The sequence below is a fragment of the Cucumis sativus genome, chromosome 7 (assembly GCF_000004075.3).
Source record: "Cucumis sativus cultivar 9930 chromosome 7, Cucumber_9930_V3, whole genome shotgun sequence".
Classification (NCBI taxonomy): domain Eukaryota; kingdom Viridiplantae; phylum Streptophyta; class Magnoliopsida; order Cucurbitales; family Cucurbitaceae; genus Cucumis; species Cucumis sativus.
The window spans coordinates 10,239,030-10,264,271 of NC_026661.2; the positions used below are offsets into that span (position 1 = coordinate 10,239,030).

Here is a 25,242-nt window from a genome sequence, read left to right on the forward strand (position 1 = left end):
ATTCCAGCCCTTAATCAAAACTAGTGTAAATATCATCATAATACATATAACATGATTTTCTGCACAAGCAAAACAACCAATCGGTAAGCCTTCATCTCTAAAAATATTCTTTGTTGCTTGAACCATGCCAGTCAGTGTACTTTGATGGTTCATATTAGCTTCTTTGAAGGAAAACTCATGAAGTTGTTAGCTCCAGTTGAACCTACAAAGACAACATGAATATAAGCATACATCACAGGACAAGCGAGTCCAACTCGCTTAAAGAGGGTACAACATGAATGTATAGCAAACAGTCACATAAAATTTTAGTCTATAGCAAGCATAGAAGAATGAAAAACAATAAACTCAAAGCATTGTTTCAGAACCTTAGAAGGTTGACTAACATGTTTGTTTAAAGGTGCAAGCAGAAATAACCTTGTCGAGCACGTTCCCCCAAAGTTATATATTTTGTGGATACATAAATCTTTCAATTATTCAATCTTCCAACATCGAAGAAATGGAAAGACAATTTCCTCGAGACCATGTTTACTTTTGGTAGGTAATTATTTTATCCAATGGATCCCTATTTGCACTTCAAATTTTCTTTTATATTTATGTCACTTTTGTCCATTTATCTTAAATTTGTCCATCATCTTTGGTCTTCCTCTTTTTCTTTTTAACATTCCTATTATACAAGCATTTGTTCTTCATCTTTCACCTTTTTCTTTTTGACATTCCTATTATACAAGCATTTGTTCTCCATCTTTCATCTGCTTTTTTTCTTTTTAACATTCCTATTAGAAACACTCACCTTTCATCTTCCTCTTTTGACATTCCCATTGACTGACACACCCATATTTCATCTTTCATCCTTCTCTTATAACTTTCGTATTATACAACATCATTCACAAACCAGCTATTATATAACCATTATACACACAAACACAATATGATCATACCATGAATCCAACTATCAATTGTATCTATAATTTATTATTTAATTAGAGTTATATAATTTTTTAAAACTTATGTATTTATGTTAAGTTATACCATAATAGAAAGCCAAAAGTTTTGCATCCATGGTTGGACTCTTTAATTATTTTTTAAAGTAAAGAATAAATACTTGATCTCTTTATAATTTAGAGCTTGGAATAAATATTTGGCTTCTTATCTTATTCTAAAACTTATTTATTAATTTATCTTAAATTGTTTAGCAATTACATGACAATAATATATTGTTTATATGAAAAATGTTTGTTAGTTCAATCCTAAACCATTCCTGATAAGGGAAATTATTCTCTGGGAGAGACGAAAATGCTTCAAAAAAAATATATAATCTCTCTATTACAACTACACATAACAGTCTGCCTTAGCTTATATATGTTTTGACATGAAGTATTATATTTTATAATTATTATTATTGTTTTCACAATATAATTTTCTTATTCTATAATACAACACAAAAACCACATTACTTTTTATCAATAAATTAATCCAAAACATTTTATGCCTTTCTTATTATTACGAGGGTTCTTTAAAAAATATAACAAACCGTCAAAATATATACACTGTATGGAACAATTTTAAAAATGTCTCAGTCAACACGCGATCAATCGGTCACACGCGCACATATAATTCTTCTTCTAACCGATCATGATGTGCAATCGTGTAGAAATTAACACACAATCGTGTAGGTAGTATCAACATGATCGTGTAGTTCTTTTTAAAGATGAAAAAAATGCTTCAAATCTAAACGATCATGCTGACTATGGTAAGCGATCGTTTACATCATATCTACACGCTCATGTAGTTTTCTTTAAATGATGAGGAAAAATGCTTCAAATCTAAACAATCGTATTGATCATGAACGATCATTGAGATATCATATCCACACGATCATATGGTTCTTTTGAAACGATGGTAAAAGGGGTTCAAATCTAATGGATCATGTTGACCATGCTAAACGATCGTGTTAACTAGGTAAGTGATCATTTAAATTATATACGCATGATCGTGTAGTTCTTTTTAAATGATGGAAAAATGGTTTCAAATATAAACAATCATTTAGTAAGTGATCGTTTAGAACATATCTACACGACAGTATAGTTCATTTTAAACGATGGAAAAAAGGCGCTTCAAATCTAAACAACCATGTTGACCATGCTAAACAATCTTGTTGACAAGGAAAGCAATCATTTGGATAATGTGAAAGTGATATTTAAACGAACTTAATACTCTTGAATATGTAGAAGATAAAGTTAATATTTAGATGAAGTTCAATATTCTTTTTAAATGATCTTGAATATTTTTTAGAATAAATCATTTAAAAATAGAAGAAAAAAATTGGAAGATGAGTTGAAGAAGTGTAGAACAAAAGATGAATAAATCGCAAATAAGAAGAAAAAGAAGTGACAAATCGTCTACAATATATCAAGAGCAAATCTGAACTTTATGAAAATATTTAACGAGGTTTATGAGTTTTTTTTTATTTTTTAATTGTTTGTAACTAGATTATGGGATCAAATAATCATGTTTAGCTTTTCTAAATCCTAACTTTAATAACTTTTAATTTTATTCATAAATGAATGTATATGGTAGTTGAAAACAGTATGTTGGATAATCAACATAATTGAAGTATGCGATATATCAACTTTTGTTTCATTATTTGTTTCATGTTTCCATGGATGCATATGTGTCTGTTATATCTCCAATTGCAAAATAAAAATAGTATAGTGTATCATATTTTAGCATTATTTTATAATATATCATACATAAATTGAAATTGATAGCTAGTTGGATTGGGATGAGATGAACTCACTTTTTAATAAAAGAATTATTTGGTTGAAAAATCAAAACCTACTTTATTTATTTTTATTTTTTTGATACGCATCAACCTAATGTTGCAATTCAAATCTAAATGAAAAAGAAAAAGAAAAAGAAAAACAATTGTGTTAAGTATATATAAAGGTTGTATATATTATTGTATTTGCATAATGGGAAGAAGGTATAGTTTGAAATTAGGAGAGAGAGAGAGAGATGGAGAATGAAGGGTACTATTTGGCATTGTTTGATACCAAAGAAGAAAAGGGGAGAATTTGGTATAGGGTATTTGCATTCTCCATTCTTGTGGGGATTTGTTTGATTTGGAGTTATAGACTCAATTTTATACCTCAACATGATGGTGAAGGTAGAAGATGGGTTTGGGTTGGTTTATTTGCTGCTGAGTTATGGTTTGGATTTTATTGGCTTTTCACCCAAGCTTCTCGGTGGAATCCTATTCACAGGCGCCCCTTTAAACACCGTCTCTCGAAAAGGTCTCTCTTATTCTTTTTATTTTATTTTTAGTCTCACGTTATTGTTCAATATGACTTTAGATCACGTGACATTTTTTTTAAAAAAGATTAAGGTCAATGTTCAATCCTCTTACCCTATAATTATTGTACTAAAATTTAATACATTACTAATATTCATTTTGACACAACTGATACGCTTCATTGTTCATACCATAATAAGCACTTGCGATACACTTCACATACCAAATATTTAGATTTTGAAATTTTATTAAAGAATTGAAAAAGAAAAAATATATATTTGATTGTAAAAATATACTATATATAAAATGGGCTATAGAGATAAATTTTTTCTCCCCATTTTGTCGTTTCATTTCAGTAATTCTAACTATAACATTAGTGATAGTTTTGTCAATTTCAAAACTTGTTAAATAAAAATTCAAAAGAAAATTGTAAATCGACCTAATATATATATGGAAAAGTGGAAAAACTTTTTGTTTTCAATTTTGTCCATTTTGTTAGTTCATCTACTTGTTTCCTCATTTGGTTTCATTGTAATTTGTCTATTAACTTTATTTTTCAATTTAAATATGAATTATTGTAATTGTGTCTCATTTCCATCCGTTATTAACATTCACTTCTCGTATTAACTCTTTTATCTCTTTCAACCTTTCAAATTCTTCCTTTAAATTTTTTAATTTGAAATTATTTATTATATTTATTGTCTCATTTCTCTTAACTATTCACATTTCTAAACTCTTTTATCTCTTTCAACTTTTCAAATTATTTCTTTTCAAATCTTTAGGTACAAATATCTCATTCTTTTTTTTTCACAAATCACAGCAAAATGTGAAAGGGCGAAAGAAATCAAATTATGTTTTTCTATTATCTTCTAGTTCTTTTTACTTTTTATTTTGTTGTTTATTTTTTATACAGGGTTTAGGGTTTTCAATAATTTGAAATTAATTATTGTAATTATTGTCTCTTCTTTTTTTTTTTTTAATCATCTAACGGTTTTAATAAATATTTGGGTATTAAACATTTACGTATGAACGTGACAGATCATGATATAGAAAAATGTTTGAAATATTACAGGCATTGCACGTCTTAAGACTAATAATATTATAACCCAAGCTAAAATAATTTATATTTCAAACACAAACTATTATAACTCAAACTATGATAACCTACGACTATTATAACACACTCATTACTCCAAACGTCTCCTGAAGATGTATTTTAGTTTTTTTTTAAGGTTGATAAAGATCAACTTATTTACAAAAATATCACACACTACTTTATTTACTCAAATGTCATTAGGCATATTTACTTAATTTTTATTAACTTAAACACCTTTAATATTTTGTCATTTTCAATATTTGCGTATATTTTGTATAAGTTATGTAAGATGTATCAAGTGTATATAAGGTGTATCACCTTGGGAAAATTTCAAATTGTCACCCACTACAATTTTCTTTAATTAATTATGGATTTTTCAAATAGAGTAAAATAAACAAAATATAGTAAAAACACGGATCCATCAATGATAAACACTAATAGACCGTAATTAAATAGTCTGACTAATTAATCAATTTATCTTCAAATCTAATTAAATCATGCATTCTAGGTTGTGATGGTTTTCTCCTGTGTCTATGGTTATAGCAAAGTCTTGTTTCTAAGCTCTTTTCTTCATTTGATTTTATGGAAAACCAAATTTTACTTACTGATGATTTATTATTCTTTAGGTTTCATTATGTTTCACTAATGTGGATCCTAGAAATACAAAAGATGGATCCACAACTATAACTCCGCCAATCTACTTCTCAAATTAAGCTCGTTTTTTTTTTACGAAATCAAGCATATATACCATATATGAATGACCGAACTTATTTACCACATTAATCGAACAGAAATCAACACGGATTCAACGTAAGAAGAGAAGTAGAAAGAAAAAAAAAACCATACAAAACCCTCATCCAATCCTTAAAGTTGACGTTTGGGTCATCGAAAATCGACTCTCAGTGTCAAAATCTTTAGTACAAAGGGAAGTACAAGAGAGAAACTCATGGATCTTGGTCTTGAATGGCCAATACTGAGCTCAGAGGTCCCACAATCGTCCTCAGTCACCCTCTAAGCCTAAAATGAAAGATAACTTAAAAGGAAATCGGGGTGGCACTGCAGTTTTATGGCTCCTAGCTAGCTTCTGTTCACATGATCGGGGACTCCAACACTGCAGCAGAAAAGGGCTAAGCTGCAGTGTTGTTTTTTGTGTTTGTCAAAATGTATCGACTTTCAAACCTTGTTCTCTTTCTCAAATCCTAAAAAAATACTAGGACATGACATCAAATCTAATAAAATAAAGTAAAAACTACTATAAATATAAGGCAAAATAACACCCTGGTTAGATATATCTCATTCCACTCAGTTAGTTTACGTGAAGTTTGAAATGAGGTATTTGTTGATGAACAGGCATGAGGCAGAGTTTCCTGGAGTGGACATATTTGTATGCACAGCAGACCCTGAGAAGGAGCCATTGCCTATGGTCATGAATACTGTATTATCTGTCATGGCATACGACTACCCACCGGAGAAGCTCAACGTGTACCTCTCGGACGATGCAGGCTCCGAGCTCACCTACTATGCTCTCGTAGAGGCCTCTAAATTTGCGAGGCATTGGATACCATTTTGCAAGAAGTTTAACATCCAACCAAGGTCACCTGCATCTTACTTTGCTTCACAGTCTAATCATCAGAGCAAAGAAGTGGTCTTTATTCAGGTTATTAATGATCTAATAGGAATTTTATATTTTACATATGACAAGCTAAGAACACATTTCTAACAAGGAAAAGCAAGCTTTGCTGTTGCTTTTGAATTAAAATAAAAACCCAACTATGTATTAAAAAAGAAAGAAAAAAAAGAAAAAGAAAAAAAAAATTCGTGGTATTAATGTGGTTGTGTTTTACCTGGATGGTTTCTTCTTTTGTAGAAACTATACAAGGAGTTAGAGAGTAGAATCAATGTTTCAGTCAAACTAGGTCAGATTCCTAAAGAAATACGATCAAGTATTAAAGGACTTTCACAGTGGAAATCCTATGTATCTCGTCGTGACCATGATACCCTCATTCAGGTACATTAAATTTTGTTATTTTTCCTTCAAAAAATGTCATTCCATAGTGCACACAAACATTTTTGTTCAGCTCTATTTTCACTCTTTATCATGTTATTGTCTGAAATATGTTTCCCTTCTTCTCCGGAGATATATACAAGTATTTCTAATTTTTTATTCTTTCTTCTCAACATCACAGATAGTAGTAGATGGGAGAGATCCAAAAGCTACAGATGTTGAAGGAGATATGTTACCAACTTTGGTATATTTGGCTCGTGAGAAGAGACCTCAATATTTCCACAACTTCAAAGCTGGAGCCATGAATGCCTTGGTAATTATCTACTTTAATGTATTTAGATGTAAGCATACAAACATTAATCTATAGACCTTATTCATATATTTTGTTAGGATGTCTTGAACCTGTTATTTATGATTTTAACCTCAAGTTTTAAAGAAGTGTTCTATGTAAACTCTTTAACCTTAGAGACATGGATGCTTTGTAATTCTTAATTAATAAATTGTTCTCCCCGCCGATGGACGTATCCAACACACTACTAGTGAATCACGGAAATCTCTTTGTCGATTCTCTATTGCTTTACACTTCTTTAATTTCTTTATCGATTCCTTAACAAATATAATAACTGCACCAAATATCAAGCAAGTTCATTTATTAACACTCATTTTTTAATTTAGATATCATTCCATCTGTATGGATATTAATGAATATTAGATAGAACATTTTATGTGCATTAGCCTAATGTGGTTGCGAATCTTTGGATTTTAAGCTTAGGGTCTCATCCCAGATAAGCAATGGGCAAATCATACTCAATGTAGACTGTGATATGTATTCGAACACCTCCGACACCATAAAAGATGCACTTTGCTTTTTGATGGATGAAGAGAAGGGTCATGAGGTTGCATTTGTACAGTTTCCACAAAAGTTCCACAACGTGACGAAGAATGAGATTTATGGCAGTAGTTTACGAGTAATGAATGAGGTAAAAATTTGATAAAGGCAACAGTAGAAAGGGATCATAAAATTCATAGGTAATTTATTTGATTTTATTCGTGAAGGTGGAATTCCGTGGTATGGACGGTTTTGGAGGCCCACGATATCTTGGAACAGGCTGCTTTCATAGAAGAGAGGTTTTGTGTGGCAAAAAGTATAGTAATGGATACAAAAATGATTGGAACGGTAAAAAGTATAGGAATTATGAAGGCAGTATAGATGAAGTAGAAGAAAAAGTGAAGCATCTCGCAAGTTGTTCATATGAAAAGAACACACAATGGGGAAAAGAGGTCGATCTCTTTACTAATGTCCATCGTCTCTCCATTTATATATACCTACCACTTTCACATTCACATTCACTTTTAAATTGCAGATGGGTTTGAGGTATGGATGTGTAGTAGAAGATGGTGTGACTGGGTTGTCAATACAAAGACAAGGATGGAAATCAATTTATTACAGCCCAAAAAGGGAAGCTTTCCTAGGTGTTGCACCAACCTCATTAATTCAGACACTAGTTCAACATAAGCGATGGTCAGAAGGTGACCTTGAAATTCTTCTATCTAGGTACAGTCCTGCGCGGTTTGGTCAGGGAAAGATTAGCCTTGGTCTACGAATGGTATATTGCATCTATTCTCTTTGGGCTGTTAATTCATTAGCAACATTATATTACTCCACTATTCCCTTACTCTATCTCCTTAGAGGAATTCCCTTATTTCCAAAGGTACACAACTTTAATTTCCTATATCTTAATTTACACTTGATATCAACAAAAATTATCAATTGAGAGCTAACTAGCTTGTGTGTGTTCTCAGGTTTCAAGCCCATGGTTTATACCTTTCGCATATGTGACATTTGCTAAGTATGGTACTAGTTTGGTGGAGTTCTTGCTGACTGGAGGAACAATCCTGGGTTGGTGGAATGAACAGAGGATTTGGCTATACAAAAGAACAAGTTCCTATCTCTTTGCTCTTGTAGACATTGTCTTGAAGATACTTGGATTGTCTAATTCAGCATTTGTAATCACAGCTAAAGTGATTGATGAAGAAGTCTCCCAGAGATATGAAAATGAGATAATGGAATTTGGAGTTTCCTCACCACTGTTTACAATTATAACAACAATTTCTTTGGTTAATTTTCTTTGCTTTATTGGGATGATGAAGAAAGTAGTAGAGAGTGGCAGTGGTTTGGTGATGTTTTTGGAAACAATGGTTTTGCAGATTCTTCTTTGTGGAATTTTGATTATGATAAATTGGCCTTTGTACCAAGGACTTTTCTTTAGAAAAGATAAAGGCAAGATGCCAACCTCCTTAACCATCAAGTCCTTTATATTGGCCCTACTCATTTGTATTTCCTTTTCATTCCTACTTTAATTGTGACCACCCCATGTATTTGAAGTTTACTTTGTATTTCATCTTGGCTACTTTAATTACAATAGATAGGATTAATGACTTGAATTTATTTTTTAAGGTAATTTTGTTTTATTCTCTATTAGTTTTCATATTTAATCCATTTTTTCGTTTAGGTTTAAGTTTTGTCTTTCTATTTGGGCGAAAGGAGGTTGAAAAATTGAACTTTATATGTAAGTCAAATTTAAGGTGTGACTTAGAAAGAAGTTTATCTATTGGACGTTGCAAACCCTTAGCCCACTCACCCACTCACCCACTCACCCACTTTCTTTCTTTCTCTCCTTCCTAAGTCATAAGCAGGCCCTTGCTCCCTTAATCATCATCGTCATCATCATCATATTCTTCTTCTTCATACCTAGCCGTTGATATTTAAAGTAAGACTCATGGCAGATGGTGAATCCTCTCCAGAGAAAAGTATCTAAAGACATTTTAAGTGTTGAGAAGAACAAATGATCAATTATCTTTTATTACTAGAAGATAACTAATGTATAGAAGAGACTTAACATACAATTGGTTGGTTATATCAGCTATATCGATTATATTATCAATAGTGTGATTCATCAGGCACATGTGCACCTTAGTGTCACTATGTTGTCCCATAGCAACATGACGCCTCCTATGTATATATAGTTTTACAACATTCTATTCTCCATTTGGCAACCACCAACTTCAATTTCTCTGTAATTTTTTAACTCCCAAGATGTATTTCTATACATTTTTTTTTTTTTGTTTTTTCGGATGGTTGAAATTTGTACTACTTTAGAGTTAATTAAGATAATTTTAGAGTTAATTATCTTAGTTTGTTTAACTGAATTTAATTTATTGAGAGTTATTTTGTTTTTGTAAGAAATTCTACTACTAAACCTTCAAACTAAATTTAGGAGATTGCATGTGTTTATGGATTATGCATTGATGGTAGCTAAAATGCATAGTTGGCTTGTGTGATGATGCATGATGATTAACCATGATTTATGGATTTCATTCTTCATGGACTGCTATGTTTTATGGACTGTTATGATTGATGATTCATATCATGTTATGTTGATCGTTACATGCTTTTAGATTGTTGTGTGTCTGTTAACTATGGTTGTTAAAGCTTTTTATCCCACCCGTATTGTATTCCTATTTATGGGGTTAGTACTTACTTGCACAACTAAGGGTGTTCTTGCATAATCATTCTCACAATTAGGGGTGTACCTATGGATCACATGCACGATTAAGGGTTAGTTATACTGTGCATATGGGGTCACTCAAACGACTATGGGCGTTCCAACGGAATCACTCGCACAATTAGAAGTGTACTTACGTATCACAGACATGTTTATGAAGTGTGTACCTACGATCACTCACACAACTAGGGGTGTTCCTACAAGATCACTCATACGATTAGGGGTGTTTGTATGGTCTCATTCACCCAAGTGTGTTCCATTTGAAACACAACACTATTACTATGTTTCTAACAGGAAGTAAACAGATCACCTAGTAGGACTAGTAGTGGGTCTCTTTTAATGTATATTTTATATGCTCACTTTTTTCTATGTATAAATTTTCAGGCAAAAGTAGAAGATTTGGAAAAGCTAAGGATGTGTGGCATGTCATATGGGGACTTTTATAAGAATTTTTAGTTTTCCTCTTTCCAATGAAGTGTCAAATTGTTGCTTGATTTTTGAGTAATGGACTTAACTTAAAAGTTTGAATCTATAATTAGTTGTCTGATATAATTTTTCATAACTAATCATATGATATAATAATATAATTAACTATTTATTATTGAAAATCCAAGGCAATTCATGAGACATGAATTATTATGTAGGAGAGATACAAATTGATCATGTTTCAAGTAATAACCTAAGCTTAAATGTCTATAGTATATGGATTAAAGTTTGGTATCTTATCCAATTCAGATAACACTGTGAAAATGACCCACTTTATAATTGTAATATACGTAAATGTTGCGAACAATTTGGATTCAAATCGTTCATGTGAAAGATTTGCCGGTAGGGTATTCTATACAATGTGTTTGTATAAAACTAGACAGCAACATACTTGATCTCAGTGTAACCCTGAAATTAATTCATCCAATGGATGAATGTTATGCATGGACTTATCACTTTGAAGATAGTTCAGTTAATAAAACAATTTATCACCGTAAAGGGAAATGATTCGATACTCCATTAAAAAACAATACATTAGACTTCAATGCATATAGAACGGTCATATAATGAGAGCGTGGTAGCCTTTTAACGCAAGAGCTGGATTAAGTAATCTAATTTTTGAAAAAAAAAAAAAGTAATCTAATTTCATTCTCTATTGCCTTCAAATTGTGATGGCATTGGTAGAAAATAGCAACATTAATGCCCCAAAGCCTTCACAACTTTGTCCCCATTAATTGACCTCTCTCTACAGTTGCAAAATAGCTCAGTCAATGTGATGATGGGGATGAAACAACCAAATAGGAATACAGAAAAATGGTGCCTGTTGCTAATACTTTTGGTTTGTACATTCAGCAAATTCCAAAACTTTACGAACTTTAACATAGATCTCTAGTTAGGAGAGAAATGTGCAGTACACCAACTGAACACCACAGTGGAGTTGAGATCACCTGCCGAAACATTTCGTTACAGAAGACGTAAGAGCAGATGACAGAAACTTCATCCCAGTAGAACCTCCAGGAAAATATGAAACAGCATAGTATGCAAGTGCAAGAACCTGGAGAAACCTCAACGTTTCAATTTGGACCAACTGTGTCATGTATGATAAAGAAACGGGAAATCGGAAATGCATGAAATATATAAATATTAGAACTACAAGACATTCTTAAACTCTCCCTTCTTGAGAGGACGGACTCTCAAATCCTAATCCACTGACTCCATTTATAACCAGCAAACATAACAACTCCTAGCTGATTGCTAATATACTCTTAATACCCTTATAGCATTCCTATCAATATACTATTGGTTAAGATAGGCGTGCATATCATGTAGAATTATGTGATCAAACAGTATTCTCTTCCTGAAGTTCTAATGCACCAACTCCAAAAAAGATTAAAAAAGAAAAGCTAGCTGATTGATTGTTGGGATGATGTCAACTAAGAAGAGAATCATTCGAAAGAGGTTATGAAATTAAACAGCGAAGGTGGATGCTGTTCAAATTAGGAAGCTTGAACACTAAAACACCTGAGGCAATGTAGTCCTCATGTCCACGACACAAATTTATTGAAAGCTAGGCTTCGGATGGTTTCCCAGCAGAATCAGCCCTCGTTCACTATACTAAAACACCTGAGGCAAAGTTGAAGCCCTCTCGTGGACTACATCTGACAGATTTAAGTCCCAGAAAAGCTGAAATTCTTTTAGTCCACCTATATAAGCTTGAACACTGTTGATAAGATGCAAAGAAAAGCTGCCTACTAGACTCTCGGCCCCTCGCTATGCTGCCTATGCTACTAAGATAACAAGGCCTTAGATCACATCATCACATCTATGAATCACAAATACTTTAAACTAAGCAGTGAATGAATGTTAGATACATATCTATAGGAATAGATTCAAATACGTGGCTGAAACATGACCGATACATAATTTGAAAGTATCTGATTTTTTTTTCGGATGTGCACATCTTCTATATCTCAGCAATAAAAGTTGAGAAGCCACAGTGAAATTATCTTGGACATCCTTAAATAACTCCTGCAAAAGAGTCCACAAGATAAGGATCTTTGAAACACTCTTTCATGGTCGATTCAGATGGAGATTGGACTGGTCTCCCTTCTATACATATTCCATAAAAAGTTTAAGGTCCACGCTACTCAAACTAATTTCAGAATTTCCGTTGGAATTAAAAGATAGGAGACAAGTCTAATCTCCATGGAATCAAAACCATGAATAGGAATTAGGCTCTAAAATGTCTAATAGGTTCTTAAACATTCAATTTTCTGTCTAATGGGTACTTGATATTTCAATTTTATATCTAATAGGCCCTTCACACCTTTAATCTCAGCTGGTCCCTTGATAAAGACTCCAAGAATAATGTTAGACAGCCACTTACAAGGAAAATTGCATCCTTGCTTTGGTGCAATGCTATCAAGGCAATCTTGGCAGAAATATGGTTCGAGAGAAACCAACGGGTCTTTCAAAATAAATCTCCCTATTGGCATGACAGATATGAGTTGGCACGGCTGAATGCCTCCTCGTGGTGCTCTCTAAGCAAACGGTTCAACGCCTCAATGCAAGACATCTAAAATTGGCAGGCCTTCATCCTTCCTCCTTGATTGAAGATCCAGATTTGGGCAACACCCTCTGATGATTCTCCTTTTGGCAGCTCCTTTTTGCCAGTCTATTCCTAGAATTGTTAGATTTATTTGAATGTTTCTTATTGGTTTGTATTGGCTGTGTGTAGCCCCCACTTGAACTCTATTTATTTTGTTGGGTGTGATAAGGATGCTAAGGGGGTGTCAACCTAGTTGAGATGCTCGAGTGCACCTCCTAATCTTTTTTTTTCTGTTTTTGCTTTTGCTCATTGTATAATCCTCTTGTACTATTAGCTTTTGCCTTATTTTATACCAATAAATGAAAATGTTTTCTTTTCAAAAGTAAAAATAGGCCCTTGACCTACTTGACATTTATTAAATTCATGGACCAACTAGACACTATACTGAAAGCTTAGGGATTATTATCATAGAAGCCCATTTTCAATGCTCTTTATTGGTGAAAACAGTTACAGCATCTTAAAGATCACAATTTAAGTTTTCTTGCTGCAAATTGGACAAATCTTTTGTATTCCCTGTAATACATGGCTTTCGGTTATGCTTTCGAACATTTCGTTCATTAGTGAAATGTTTCTTATTCAAAAAAGTTTAAGGTCTTATTAGACATAAAATTAAACTTTATACCTAATATTAGCAACATTTTAAAATTTTCAAAATGTTGGAGATGTAATCTACAATTTCAAAGCTCAGGAAATTGTAACTTTTAAATACTAAATTAAAAGTGCAAAGACCTATTAGATACTTTTTAAAGTTTAAGGACCCAAAACTAATGCTTTAAATCTTGGTAAATTTGTTTCTTTTAAAAATTACTTCAATTATTGAATCAATGGAAAAGGATGGAGAAGAGGCCGTTTTATAGCCTAATTCCATATGTTACAAACCTAAAACTAAAAGGGAAACTAAATCTTTAACTAAGACAATTAAGAAACTGAAAAGGAAATTAAACAAGACAATTATGAAACTGAAAAGGAAACTAAACCTTTAACTGAGACAATTAGGAAACTAAACCTTAACAATTAAGAAAACTAACTAAATTAATTACATCACTAATATGAAGTAGACAGATACTAACTGGATGATGGGAATAAAAGTTTGCACAATAACGAATAAAGATAAAGTATTTTGTTTAAATACCTGTAATACAGAGAAGAAAACTGAAAGGATATAGCTGTGGAGGCCCATGGAAACATATAAGGTGCCCAACATACTACCAATAAAGATCACTGTAAAAGGAAGTCTCTGCATCATAAAATAAAGGAACAAATAACAGAAGAGAATCAGCTAAAATATCGACAGGGTTTTGATAGAAATGTAATAAAAGAAATATCAAGCATACCTCTTTTGAGAACATATGTGCAAGCTGATTCTTTGGACCCTTGAGTGCAAAGAACGATCCAATTATGAAGCAACATCCAAGGGTAAAGCAGATGGCAAACTTTTGAGGCATCAGAACCATGACAGGGAGGAACATTGTAAACGCAATGAAAATAAAGAAAACCCCAGTTGCTAGAAACAAACCAAAATACATCAGGGCTTTTCCTGAGGGAACATTGCTAGTTGCAGATTGGAAATTTCCAGGAAGTTCTCTCACTCCTTTAGAAACCCTGTACTCAAGCACGAAGGCCAAAGCATACATCTTAAACAAGTGACTGATGTGAATAAATAATTACAAACAATGAAGGGTAAAAAAGGAGGCATCATAAAGGATAACATCCTTCAATTCATAAGTAGTCCCTTCAAGACGAAACCCCCAGTTCTGAATGTGTCTAAATACTGGTGATTCCTAGAAGTTTAAGAAGTATTGATCAGATGGCCTTAAAATCATTTTGTGCTTCGGCTGGTGTTATTTTCCTTTGGAATGAAGTGAATCTGGAAGCTTTGCAGGCTGTAGCGTGAAGGACCTGGAGGTAAGCCTGTTATACTCTAACAAAAATTAACCTCGCTGATTATTTTCAAAGGTGGATTCAAGTGTTTATTGCCCACTTTCTTACATGACAGAATACATTTCTAGTAGCAGGAAATTGATCATTTGGCTTTTGCGGCTTTAAAGTAACTTGATTGGTTGGAAATTTTTTCATATTCTAAAGCTCCCAGACTAAGAAGGAAAATATGTGCCATTTCCAATTTATTTTGAAAACCAGGTCAAATTCTTGGAGAATGAGTCCTTTTGGCTTTCGATATTTTTAGTTAAGACACCTTCTCATCCTTTTCTTATTTGAACCTTGGTAGAAAAGCTGCAATGCCCAAGGAAGGCCATGCAGGTTTCCAATTTACTCAGCAACTTTTTTCTTTTTCTTTTTCCGTTTTTTTCTGAAACACAAACTGCAAAGGCATTTCATTGTTAAACTGATGAACGAAAATCAGACAAACTAATTGCATGCCTCATTTTTCCCTCCTCTCAAAGAAACATCATGGAAAATAAAACAAACACAAATTCAATAACATGAGCGAACCACAGTTTGAACCATGCACAATTGTGTCTCTTTCTCAGACATCTAATACCTCTTCTCCAATTGATCCATGGTCATTTTGTTTTCTGGCACTGTTCGTAAACCAGTTCTCAACTTCCAATTTACTCAGTAAGACAGTAACTAAAGATCATGAAGACTCCACTAAAGAGATGGAATGAGCATACTTATAGAGATTTGTAAAGTAACACCGAGTGGTTATATGCTAGCCTATACGATTTCCACAGGTCAGTTTCTAAGGTGCCCAACAGACTACCAACAAAGAGGAGAACTCTGCCTAATGTGACACAGATGTACTCTAATTTAGGCAATTAATTACAGGTATTTTAATATGATCTCAGATTAGGAGATATATGCCAAGGAGGTAGCTTGATGACAATAATTTCACTACCTAAAAAAGATTTGAAAAGACCTAGATGTTGGAAGAATTGAGATTCATTCAAATGATGTCCACGTGCATTTACTGTGATAACAAGGCAGCAATTTCTATTGCCCACAATCCAGTCCTACATGACAAGACAAAACATATTGAAGTTGAAGGAAAAGATCGATGCAGGAGTAATGTGCCGACAACATAACAAATTGCAAATGTGTTAGCTAAAGGCCTTCCAAAAAGAAGAAAGGTTGGATTCTCGAGTTAGATCTCAAGAAAGCTTTTAACCACGTTGATTGGGATTTCTTTAGAAAAAATTCTGCGGAATAAGAAGTTTGAGCAAAAATGGATTGATTGGATAATGGGGTTGCATTAGGAAACCTAGACTATGTGTTTTCACTAATGGTAGACCATGGGGGAGAATATAGCCTCAAGGGTTATTAGGCAAGGCGATCCTCTCTCACCATTCCTCTTCCTCCTAGTTAGTGAAGTCTTGAGTGCTTTAGTGGACAAGCTCCATCATAATGGACTTTTTGAAGGATTTGTGGTGGGAAAAGTGGACTCATGTATCCATCCTCCAGTTTGCAGATTATACACTATTATTTTGCAAGTTTGACAGCAATATGCTGGCAAAACTAAAACAGGCCATTGAGTTGTTTGAATGATGTTCCGATCAGAAAGCAAACTAGGACAAATCAGCTTTGTGTGGTGTAAATATGGATGAGAATAAGAATGAATTGCTGTCTACTGCTGCAAGTTTGAGATGTAAGGTTGAACACCTTCCCATACCTTGCTTTACCGTTGGGTGGGTACCCAAAGCAAACCTCCTTTTGGCAACCGGTGATAGATAAAATTCATGCAAAACAAGGCAAATGGAAAAGATTTAATCTATCTAGAGGAGGACGAGCAACCTTATGCAAACCAGTTTTATTCAATCTTCCCACTTACTTTATGACATGCCCGAAAGTGTCATCTCAACTTTGGAAAGAATATTAAGAAATTTCTTTTGGGAAGACAGTAAGATCAACCACTTGGTAAAATGGGAAAACAGTCAATAGATCTCTAATAGATGGAGGCCTCGGTCTGGGTGGTTTCAAGGCAAAAAACTTGGCTCTCTTAGCCAAGTGGTCCCTTTTAACATTTTGTTCCCAAGACTCTTCATAATATCTTTACTTCCAAAAGGGTCGGTACCTGATCATCGGGATATTTATTTGGCTTCTTGGTCAATTACTTTTTGCCGCTTGCTAAAGGAAGATGAGTTTCTTGATTTTCAAGAATTGCTTGATAAAATTTCAGGAGGGAGAGTAATTGATGTCTTTGATACAAGAACGTGGTCTTTAGTAGGTAATGGGACATTTTCAGTGAAGCCTCCCAAAGCTCATTTATCTCCCTCTTTCCCCTGGACAAATTGTTGTATAAGGCAATATGGAAGTCATACTGCCCAAGACAAGTGAGCAGTCTTGTATGAATCATGTTAGTTGATCACCTAAATGTCTCATCAGTTATGCAACATAAATTGCCTACTAGCTGCCTTCCCCCCTCCATTTGTCCGTTAAACCATCAGCACATAGAGATCCTCATCATCTCTTCTTCCTGTGCTTTTATTCAGCTAGTTGTTGGGAAAATTAGTTCTCAATCTTCAATTTGTTTTGGGTGTTTAGTGAGGATTTTCGAGGAAATGTGCAGCAGCTATGAGTTAGGACGTATTTAAACAAAATCTCTCGATTGATTTGGTTAAACGTTGTAAAGGCGCTATTGGTGAAAATATGGTTTGAAAGGAATTTTTGGGTATTTCATGATAAAATCCCTTGGATGGTTGGATTGCTTTGAATTCACCCCAGAAATGCCTCATCGTGGTGCATCCTTTCTAAGCATTTTGAAAGTTACAGCATTCAAGCGTTTTACTTAAATTGGCGAGCTTTTATTTTTCCAGCTTAAATCTAGATCTTGAACTGATCATATTGTGAGGAAGTTCTTTTGGAAATGAAACAAGGGAAGAAAGCTGAACCACTTGGCAAAATGGGATCTTACCATTAAATCCCAAAGGGATGGAGGCCTCAGGATGGGTAACTTGAAGCACAAGAACTTGGCTCCATTGTCAAAATGGGGTTGGTGCTTTATGTTGGAACAAAATTCAATATGGTGTCAAGTAATTAAAAATATCCATGGAAGTAGTCTATTCAATTGACATATATGTGGCAAAGAAACTTTCAGCCTCTAAAGCCCGTGGATCAGTATTTCTAGACTATGGTGCAAAATAGATGCATTGGCACTCTTCAAACGGTGATGGCAGTAGAACCCACTTTTAGTTGGACCCTTGGCGGGATAGAATTCCCCAGGCTGTTTAGAGTTGCGCTCAAACCAAAAGGCTCCATTTCAGAACATTGGGACTCATCCACCAACTCATAGTCCATTTTTTCCAGAAGATTGCTAAAAAATGAAGAAATTTCAGACTTTCATTCCTTATTAGGCTTACTGTCCGATTCAAAGACTATCAACTCCCCGGATAGAAGATCTTTGTCTCTCGAGGCAAATGGATCGTTCTCCATAAAATCCATGGTTAATCACCTTTCTATAGGCTGTAGCTTCACCTATAGATAATTATTTGCAAAAGAGCCTCTGGAAATCAAACAATCCGAAGAGAGTGAAAATCACATAGATCATGATTTTCGGCAATCTAAACTGTGCAAAAGTCCTTCAAAGGAAACTTCCTACTCATGTTCTTTCATCACATATTTGCTACCTTTGTCTCAACAATCAGGAGGATATCCAGCATTTCTTATTTGATTGTTTTTATGCAGCTAATTGCCGGTTTCAGCTCTTCCAAATCTTTAATCTATGTTGGGTTTTTTATAAAAAATTTAAAAATAACGTGCTTCAGATACTTGTCGTCCAGCCTTGAAGAAGAAGACAGCTTCCTTATCGTGGATTAATGCAGTTAAGGCCCTGTTAGTTGAAATGTGGTTTGAAAGAAATCCGCGGGTTTTTCACAATAAGCCTCGTGATGGGTGGATCGCTTTGAGTTTGCTCGTATGAATGCAACGCCGTGGTGCTCTTTATCCAAAACCTTTCAGGATTACTCTTTGCAGGAGACTTTGTTGAATTGGCAAGCCTTTATTTTCCCTCCAAGTTGATGCTTTGCCCTTTGTGTTCGATGGCCAGTTTTTTTTGTTATTCATTGGATTTTAGCTTCAGTATTGCTTGTTTTTTCTAGTGACTTTCATTGTATTAGCTTATGGTATATATTGGCTTATATTAGCCTAGAAAAAAGACAATCTTTAGTTCTTTTATTTGCTTTTTTGGACATGATGAGGATGCTAAAAGGGTGTCAACCTAGTTGAGATGTCTGGGTGCATTTGTTGATCCGTCTATCTTTCTATTCATTGTATAATCCTCTTGTACCGTGAGTTTTTGTCCCTCTATTATGAATTTATTAATAAGAAAAGAGACTTGTTTCCTCTTCAAAAATAAAAATTGATCATATTAATTGTTCTTTACTCGACAAGTGTTTCTTTGCATTTTTTTTTTTTTATATTCGTGAGTGTTCAGACCTGCTTATGCACACCTCGACTAATCTCATAGGACAACCCGTCTAACCCTACAATATATGGTTGTCAATGTAACTCGTAGAAAATTAATTCCTAAGTAGGTCGTGGAGGGTTGTCAACCGCAACTAATCTCACTGGACAACTAATCCCACTGGACAACTAATCTGACCCTACAATATTTAGTTGTCAAGGTAACTCGTAGGAAACTAATTCCTAGGTAGGTGGTCACCATGAATTGAACCCATGACCTCTTAGTTATTGGGATGGAGTCTTCTTTTTCTACCACTAGGTCAATCCATGATAGTTGTTTCTTTGCATTGTTAATTTTGTTCTTTGTAAGGATAGTGTTTTGTTGTACTCTCATTCCTCCTTCGTAAAGGTTGACTATTAGCCTCAGATTACTACAATTTAGAGATTGCTTGTAAGAAATGATGAGAGTGTTAAGGGGGATGTCAACCTAGTTGAGATGTCTGGGTGCACCTTCTGATCCATAGGTTTTTATTTAATGCTCTTTGTACAACTCTCTTTTACTTTGAGCATTTGTCCCATTTCCTTTTTAAAGAAAAAAGGGCTGTCAGAAAATCAAAAGAGTAGAAATGAAGCTTTCCTATCAAAATGGATATGGATTATGAAGTTGATGTAAGAAGAATAGAGGTAATTTGGGTAATTAGTTAATATACTATGTTAATTCCCTTTTTACCCCACTTGTAATAAAACTCTATATATAGGAGTCTTCCCCTATTATATGAAACACATTATTCATTCTAATAAAATATTCACAATCTTGATTCTTGGAGGATTATTACTCGAGAATACTTAGGATACATCAATTTGGTATCAAAGCGATCGCCTTGGCCAACATTGACTGTCATCAATGGAGATCGGGAAATTCGTTTTGACACTGATCACGAAAGGGAGCTTTGAGTGTTGTGATCGTTGACAAACAACACACATCTAATTAAGGGAAACCCTTAAAATTCCAAGAAAGAAAGATGACACCGAAGATTTTGCAAGATTGGAATACTACCGATCAAAGATAACGACCAAGAAAAAAAAACCAGCAGTTGGTATAGGCAAGAAAGTCAATTTCACTTCCAAAAACAATGCTAGAATTCTGATTCAAGTGATTCGGAAGAAGAATTTCAACATTCTAATTTTGGTCATGCCCAATCTTCTCAAAGAACTTATCATTATGCACATAGAAATTTGATTCTAGTGATTCTAGTGACTCTGATGATATTTCTAAGGAAGCTTGGGAAGGAATACAAAGACAGAAACATCGACAAAGGGCCCAACAATACAATCAAACTCATTTTTCAAAAAATCAACGTAAAATTAGTTATATGAATTAGAGAATCATAAAAAATTATCAAGAATCAATTTTTACAACCCAAGAAGAATGTTCAAGATTCAAAACTACTCTTTTGGTTATGAAACACAAACAAGAAAGGTTGACTCAAGAGAATCAATGGATGAGTCTTATACCCACTATGATGTTGAAACATATTCAAGAATCCAACAAAATGACTACTTAGAATCCGTAGCATTGGAGGAAATAAGGAAAACCACAAAAGAAATACAACTTTCATTGATGAAAATGACTTAACATATCGATCAACTATCAATTCATTTGCAAGAGCTCAAGAACGGTTTGGTTTCATATACGGAAGAAAAAACAAAGGAAACATGGTTGAAAGATTTCAAATAGAAAATTTTGAAAATAAAATTGAAGAAAAACAAGAATTCGAAAATGTTGATTTGGAAATAGTCTCAAGTGAAAAATATCCAACAAAGAAGATGAAAAGAAGTATTGAACACCAAGCAAAAATTGAACAAGAACAACGACACATTGATTATGGAGGAAATGGATCATCAAACCACCAAATAACTTGAAGCAAACGATAAAGAAGATGTGATTCTTGAAGGATCCTCTTTGGAAAGTGGTTTTTTAGCCATTGGTCCTTTGAATGTGCTTGAACAAGATATCCTTTTAAGGTTTACGGCCAATGGAGAGGTTCATTTTTTGGAGGCAGTATTGGATTTTTTGTCTCAAATTTTCCCTTTGATTATAATATTTTTGTTCAAAATGTAGAAGGTTGGTTTGGTCATACTCCATTGAACAGTTTGTTTCATTCCTTATTTGCTTCATAACTTTTTTCTTTTTAAAAATCGAGGACGAGTTTTCTTTTTGGAGGGGCAGAATGATGTAAGAAGGAAGGGGTTATTTGGATAATTAGTTAATATTCTATATTAATTCCCTTTTTACCCTCCACCTGTAATAAAACTCTATATATAGGAGTCTTCCCCTCTTGTATGAAACATGCTGTTCATTCTAATAAAAGATTCACAATCTTGATTCTTGGAGGATTATTCCTGGAGAATACTTAGGCTACATCAAGAGCTTTCCCCAAGAGATTTTATGGCATTAGAGGATAGCCAGGAAGTGCAGTTTCATCTCTTCTGGATGGACAATTTTCCTAGAAACATGGGTCTGAATATTTGAAGAGGAAGAGCTAATGTAAATTAATTTGAGCATCGTTCTACCTTTCCTTCTGAAGAGCTTTCAGTCCAATTCATTTCTAGCTTCAAGGTTTCTTTGGTAGAACATGAAGTATTTTGAAGGTGCAAATGAATCTATACTCTTGGATACAATCAGGAAAAAAGTTATATAAAACAAATGAAACAATAAAAAAAATCAAATCACTCAGCAAAGACATAGTATTCCACTAAAAGGAACTAAAAAAAATAAGTCTATACTCTGTTCTTTCACTTGTGGAAACCTTCAATGAAATGGAACTCCTTTAAAATCGAGGATCTATAACAAGAATGAATAAGAGTAGTAGGACCTGAAGACCTCGAAATCAAGATCTTAAACCTACATTGTCCCTGACCTCAATAGAATTTCTCTTCATGCTGTGTTTGGCAACCTCTAGTGACATTCTTTGTTTCTCTAGGTCCCTTGTTAACTCTCTAATTTTCAAATGAAACTTCAGATGCTAGATATCCAACATTCTTAAATGAAGTTTTCAATAGTTACAAATGAAAGTAAAGACAAATCAAGACTGCAAGAGTATAGAACATTTCCCACACTTCCCACAGCTAGCCAGCAAAATTATGCTCACGATAAAATGTAACAGCTATAACCAAGTAGAAACATTGCAGCAAATTTATCCAACACTTATCGCCATGGATGAGTGCACCCAGCAGATTATTACTCAAAACTCGAGAACCCAATGATCCACAATCAGTATCAGAAATAACCCAGAAAACATAAACAAAATTCAATTTGACATTATTTACTAAGATGGATATGGGGATCGGTGAGACACTTACACGCTGAAAGTTCCCGAAACAGTTTCATTGGCGGACCTAACAGCGCTTTCGAGATCCAAGCCAATTCCCAAATTGAAGGTGCTATCATCAGCAGCCTGTGATTCTGCGTAAGAATTCCAATCGGCGAGCAATGAAGATGAAGTTTTGAGTTGATTATCACTGCCACTACTACCTCCCTGCGTGAACCAACCCTGCGCCATTTTCTGCATCGTTTTCTCGGCAGACAAACAGCCCCTTCCAAAATGAAGTTCAAATGATTTGAGAAAAAAGTTCAAGCGTTGCACTTTGATTTGGGAATTTGAAATTAGGTTGTGATAGCGAACGATTATGGTTGTTTTCTCGAAGCAAGTGTAGCCTTCTAAACCAAGGGAAAATGCAAACACCAATCACCCAAATAATGATCACCGGGAGAAAAAAAAGTATACTTTTATTTTAAAAAATGTAAGCAATTCAAATGGGCAAAACACTCCGTTTCAAGGCCCAAATCAAAATTGACCCACTCATCAAATTCTAATGAGCAATAACTCCTCTACCAATTTACCAAAATAATCCCAAACGCATGCAACTCATTCTCCTTTGACAATTTTCTCATTCTCTTTCTCGTTCTCATTCAATCTTACTTGGTCTCGTCCAATATAATACCCAAAATTATCCACCACTTTGTATCTGATTATCATTAATACACTTTGTAAATATTTTATGTAAACTCTAGTTATCCTTGGAATACCTAAGTGAGTGGTAGTTAAGTTGAGTTCAAGGTTTGAAAGAGAGAAATTGAGAGAAACTTTGTTGAAGTCTTGAACTTGAAAATTCAAAGTAGACGGCCAAAGAAATTAAAAGAAGTTAGAATTTTGAGTTGAGTGTTAGTTTGTGGCTAAGCGTTTAAAAAGGGTTGGAAAGGACTAGGGGGACAAAGAGGGTCATGAGAACCTTCGAAGGACAAGCCTTAGGCGGCTATGAGTGCTAGGCGTTGTGCAAAAGAAAGTGCTAGGCGAGGAGTGACGAGCATTGCTAAGCAGCCAAAGGTCTCGTGTGATGCACTCAAGATGTGCTAAGAACCTCTAAACAACAAGGTTAAAAACATGTCATGTGTTGCGGAGTAGGTGGCAAGACAAGCCATGTGCCCAAGGCTAGGCGACATGACATGTTGAGATTACACGGACAAGCCATGCAAGCTAAAGTTGAAAGCCTTGTGAGAAGGTTTGATAACCATGCAACCAAGGAAGTTTTAGATGTTTTGGTAGGGCTCAGTGGAGTGGATTCCAAGTGTCTAGACATGTAAAAGCTAGAAAAATGGTAAGCAAAAGGTGTCAAGAGTCGACTATGCATAGACCAGTATTTGAGGGAAATTTGAAAAGGGGGTTCTCCCATTTCACTCATGCGTTTTGGATTATTTCAGTTCCAAAAGCTCTCAAATTGTGTCTATTTAAGAATTGGGCTTTCGGACAAAGAGAATGCGATAAAGGCATTCATATGTTGAAGGAAAGCTTGAAAGATTGTTTCTCTAGTAATTTTGAGCCATGTTGATTGTTCAAAGGCTACATAACTCATTGCTTTGAATTTGGAGGTATGTTGTTCAAAGCTTAAGGAACAAGTTTTTAGAAGATAGTTTTTTCATTTGACTTCTGGAATTTTAGTTATTAATTTCTAAAGTTAAGTCTGGTTTTTCAAAGGTGAAATCAGAAAGCTTCAAGCCATGAGTGTCAAGGTTAGGCATTAAAGTGGGGTGGCAAGGCTAGGCAAGCTAAACTTGAGTCATGACCATTTAGGATGTGTGGTTAGACAGTGCTACCCAAGGCCATGTCTTGGCCCACCTGTCTGCATGCAGCCTGCCCACAACAGTGTCATGGCATGAGCACGGGCTTAGTGCTAAAATTGGGTTTTTGGAAGTTTGGTAATTTTTTGGTGTTTTGTTGATATTTTCTAAGTATGAGGAAGTTTATTTGGAATATTAATTCTTTTGTTTCAAACCAAGAAGATCAAATAAGATTTTTTAAGCTAAGGAGTTGAGCTACAAATTGTGGGTGACAAATGCATCTCAAATGTGTTTAAAACATGTGTTTCTACCTAAATATTTCTAAGCATGCTTCAATATTTCTAAAGTTATATTTTTTTTACTAATTTAATAAATGATTTGCAAAGCATGAGTTTGAGAAAGAGTTATAAAAAGTATGTTTTATAAGCTATTTCCAAGCATGAGATTTTAAAGCTCGGTTTTAAAATATTTGAACCAAGCATGTTTCTTAAGTTATTTGAGTTAAAGCGAGTATTTGTTCAACAATGCTTTCAAACTAAGATTTCAAATGACATTTTACATAAGTTTGTACCTTATTGACTTTCTCTGCCTTACTCGAGTTATTGTGCACTTATGGTTACCATACTGATGTGAAGGCAGCAAGGTCTGGTAAGGCAATAAGACCTATAATTTAAGTACATTAGTGAAGGTACAAATTATTGTGCCTAAGGAAA

The 25,242-nt window shown here is 34.2% G+C and overlaps 2 protein-coding genes across 2 annotated transcripts; one reads left to right on the plus strand and one right to left on the minus strand.

Annotated features, from left to right (window-relative positions):
• The first annotated feature begins 2,956 nt into the window (after window positions 1–2,956).
• On the plus strand, window positions 2,957–8,853 carry LOC101221845 (cellulose synthase-like protein E1). The gene is made up of 8 exons (XM_004139809.3): window positions 2,957–3,293; window positions 5,739–6,045; window positions 6,256–6,396; window positions 6,575–6,706; window positions 7,161–7,373; window positions 7,450–7,674; window positions 7,758–8,105; window positions 8,197–8,853. The coding sequence occupies exons 1-8, from the start codon at window positions 3,016–3,018 to the stop codon at window positions 8,752–8,754; spliced, it is 2,202 nt and encodes a 733-aa protein (XP_004139857.1). The 5' UTR covers window positions 2,957–3,015; the 3' UTR covers window positions 8,755–8,853.
• Window positions 8,854–10,949: 2,096 nt separating this feature from the next.
• Window positions 10,950–23,277, minus strand: LOC101220668 (protein transport protein SFT2). The gene is made up of 4 exons (XM_004139727.3): window positions 22,774–23,277; window positions 14,388–14,655; window positions 14,186–14,290; window positions 10,950–11,499 (listed from the first exon to the last, which is right to left on the minus strand). The coding sequence occupies exons 1-4, from the start codon at window positions 22,980–22,982 to the stop codon at window positions 11,389–11,391; spliced, it is 693 nt and encodes a 230-aa protein (XP_004139775.1). The 5' UTR covers window positions 22,983–23,277; the 3' UTR covers window positions 10,950–11,388.
• Window positions 23,278–25,242: the final 1,965 nt, after the last annotated feature.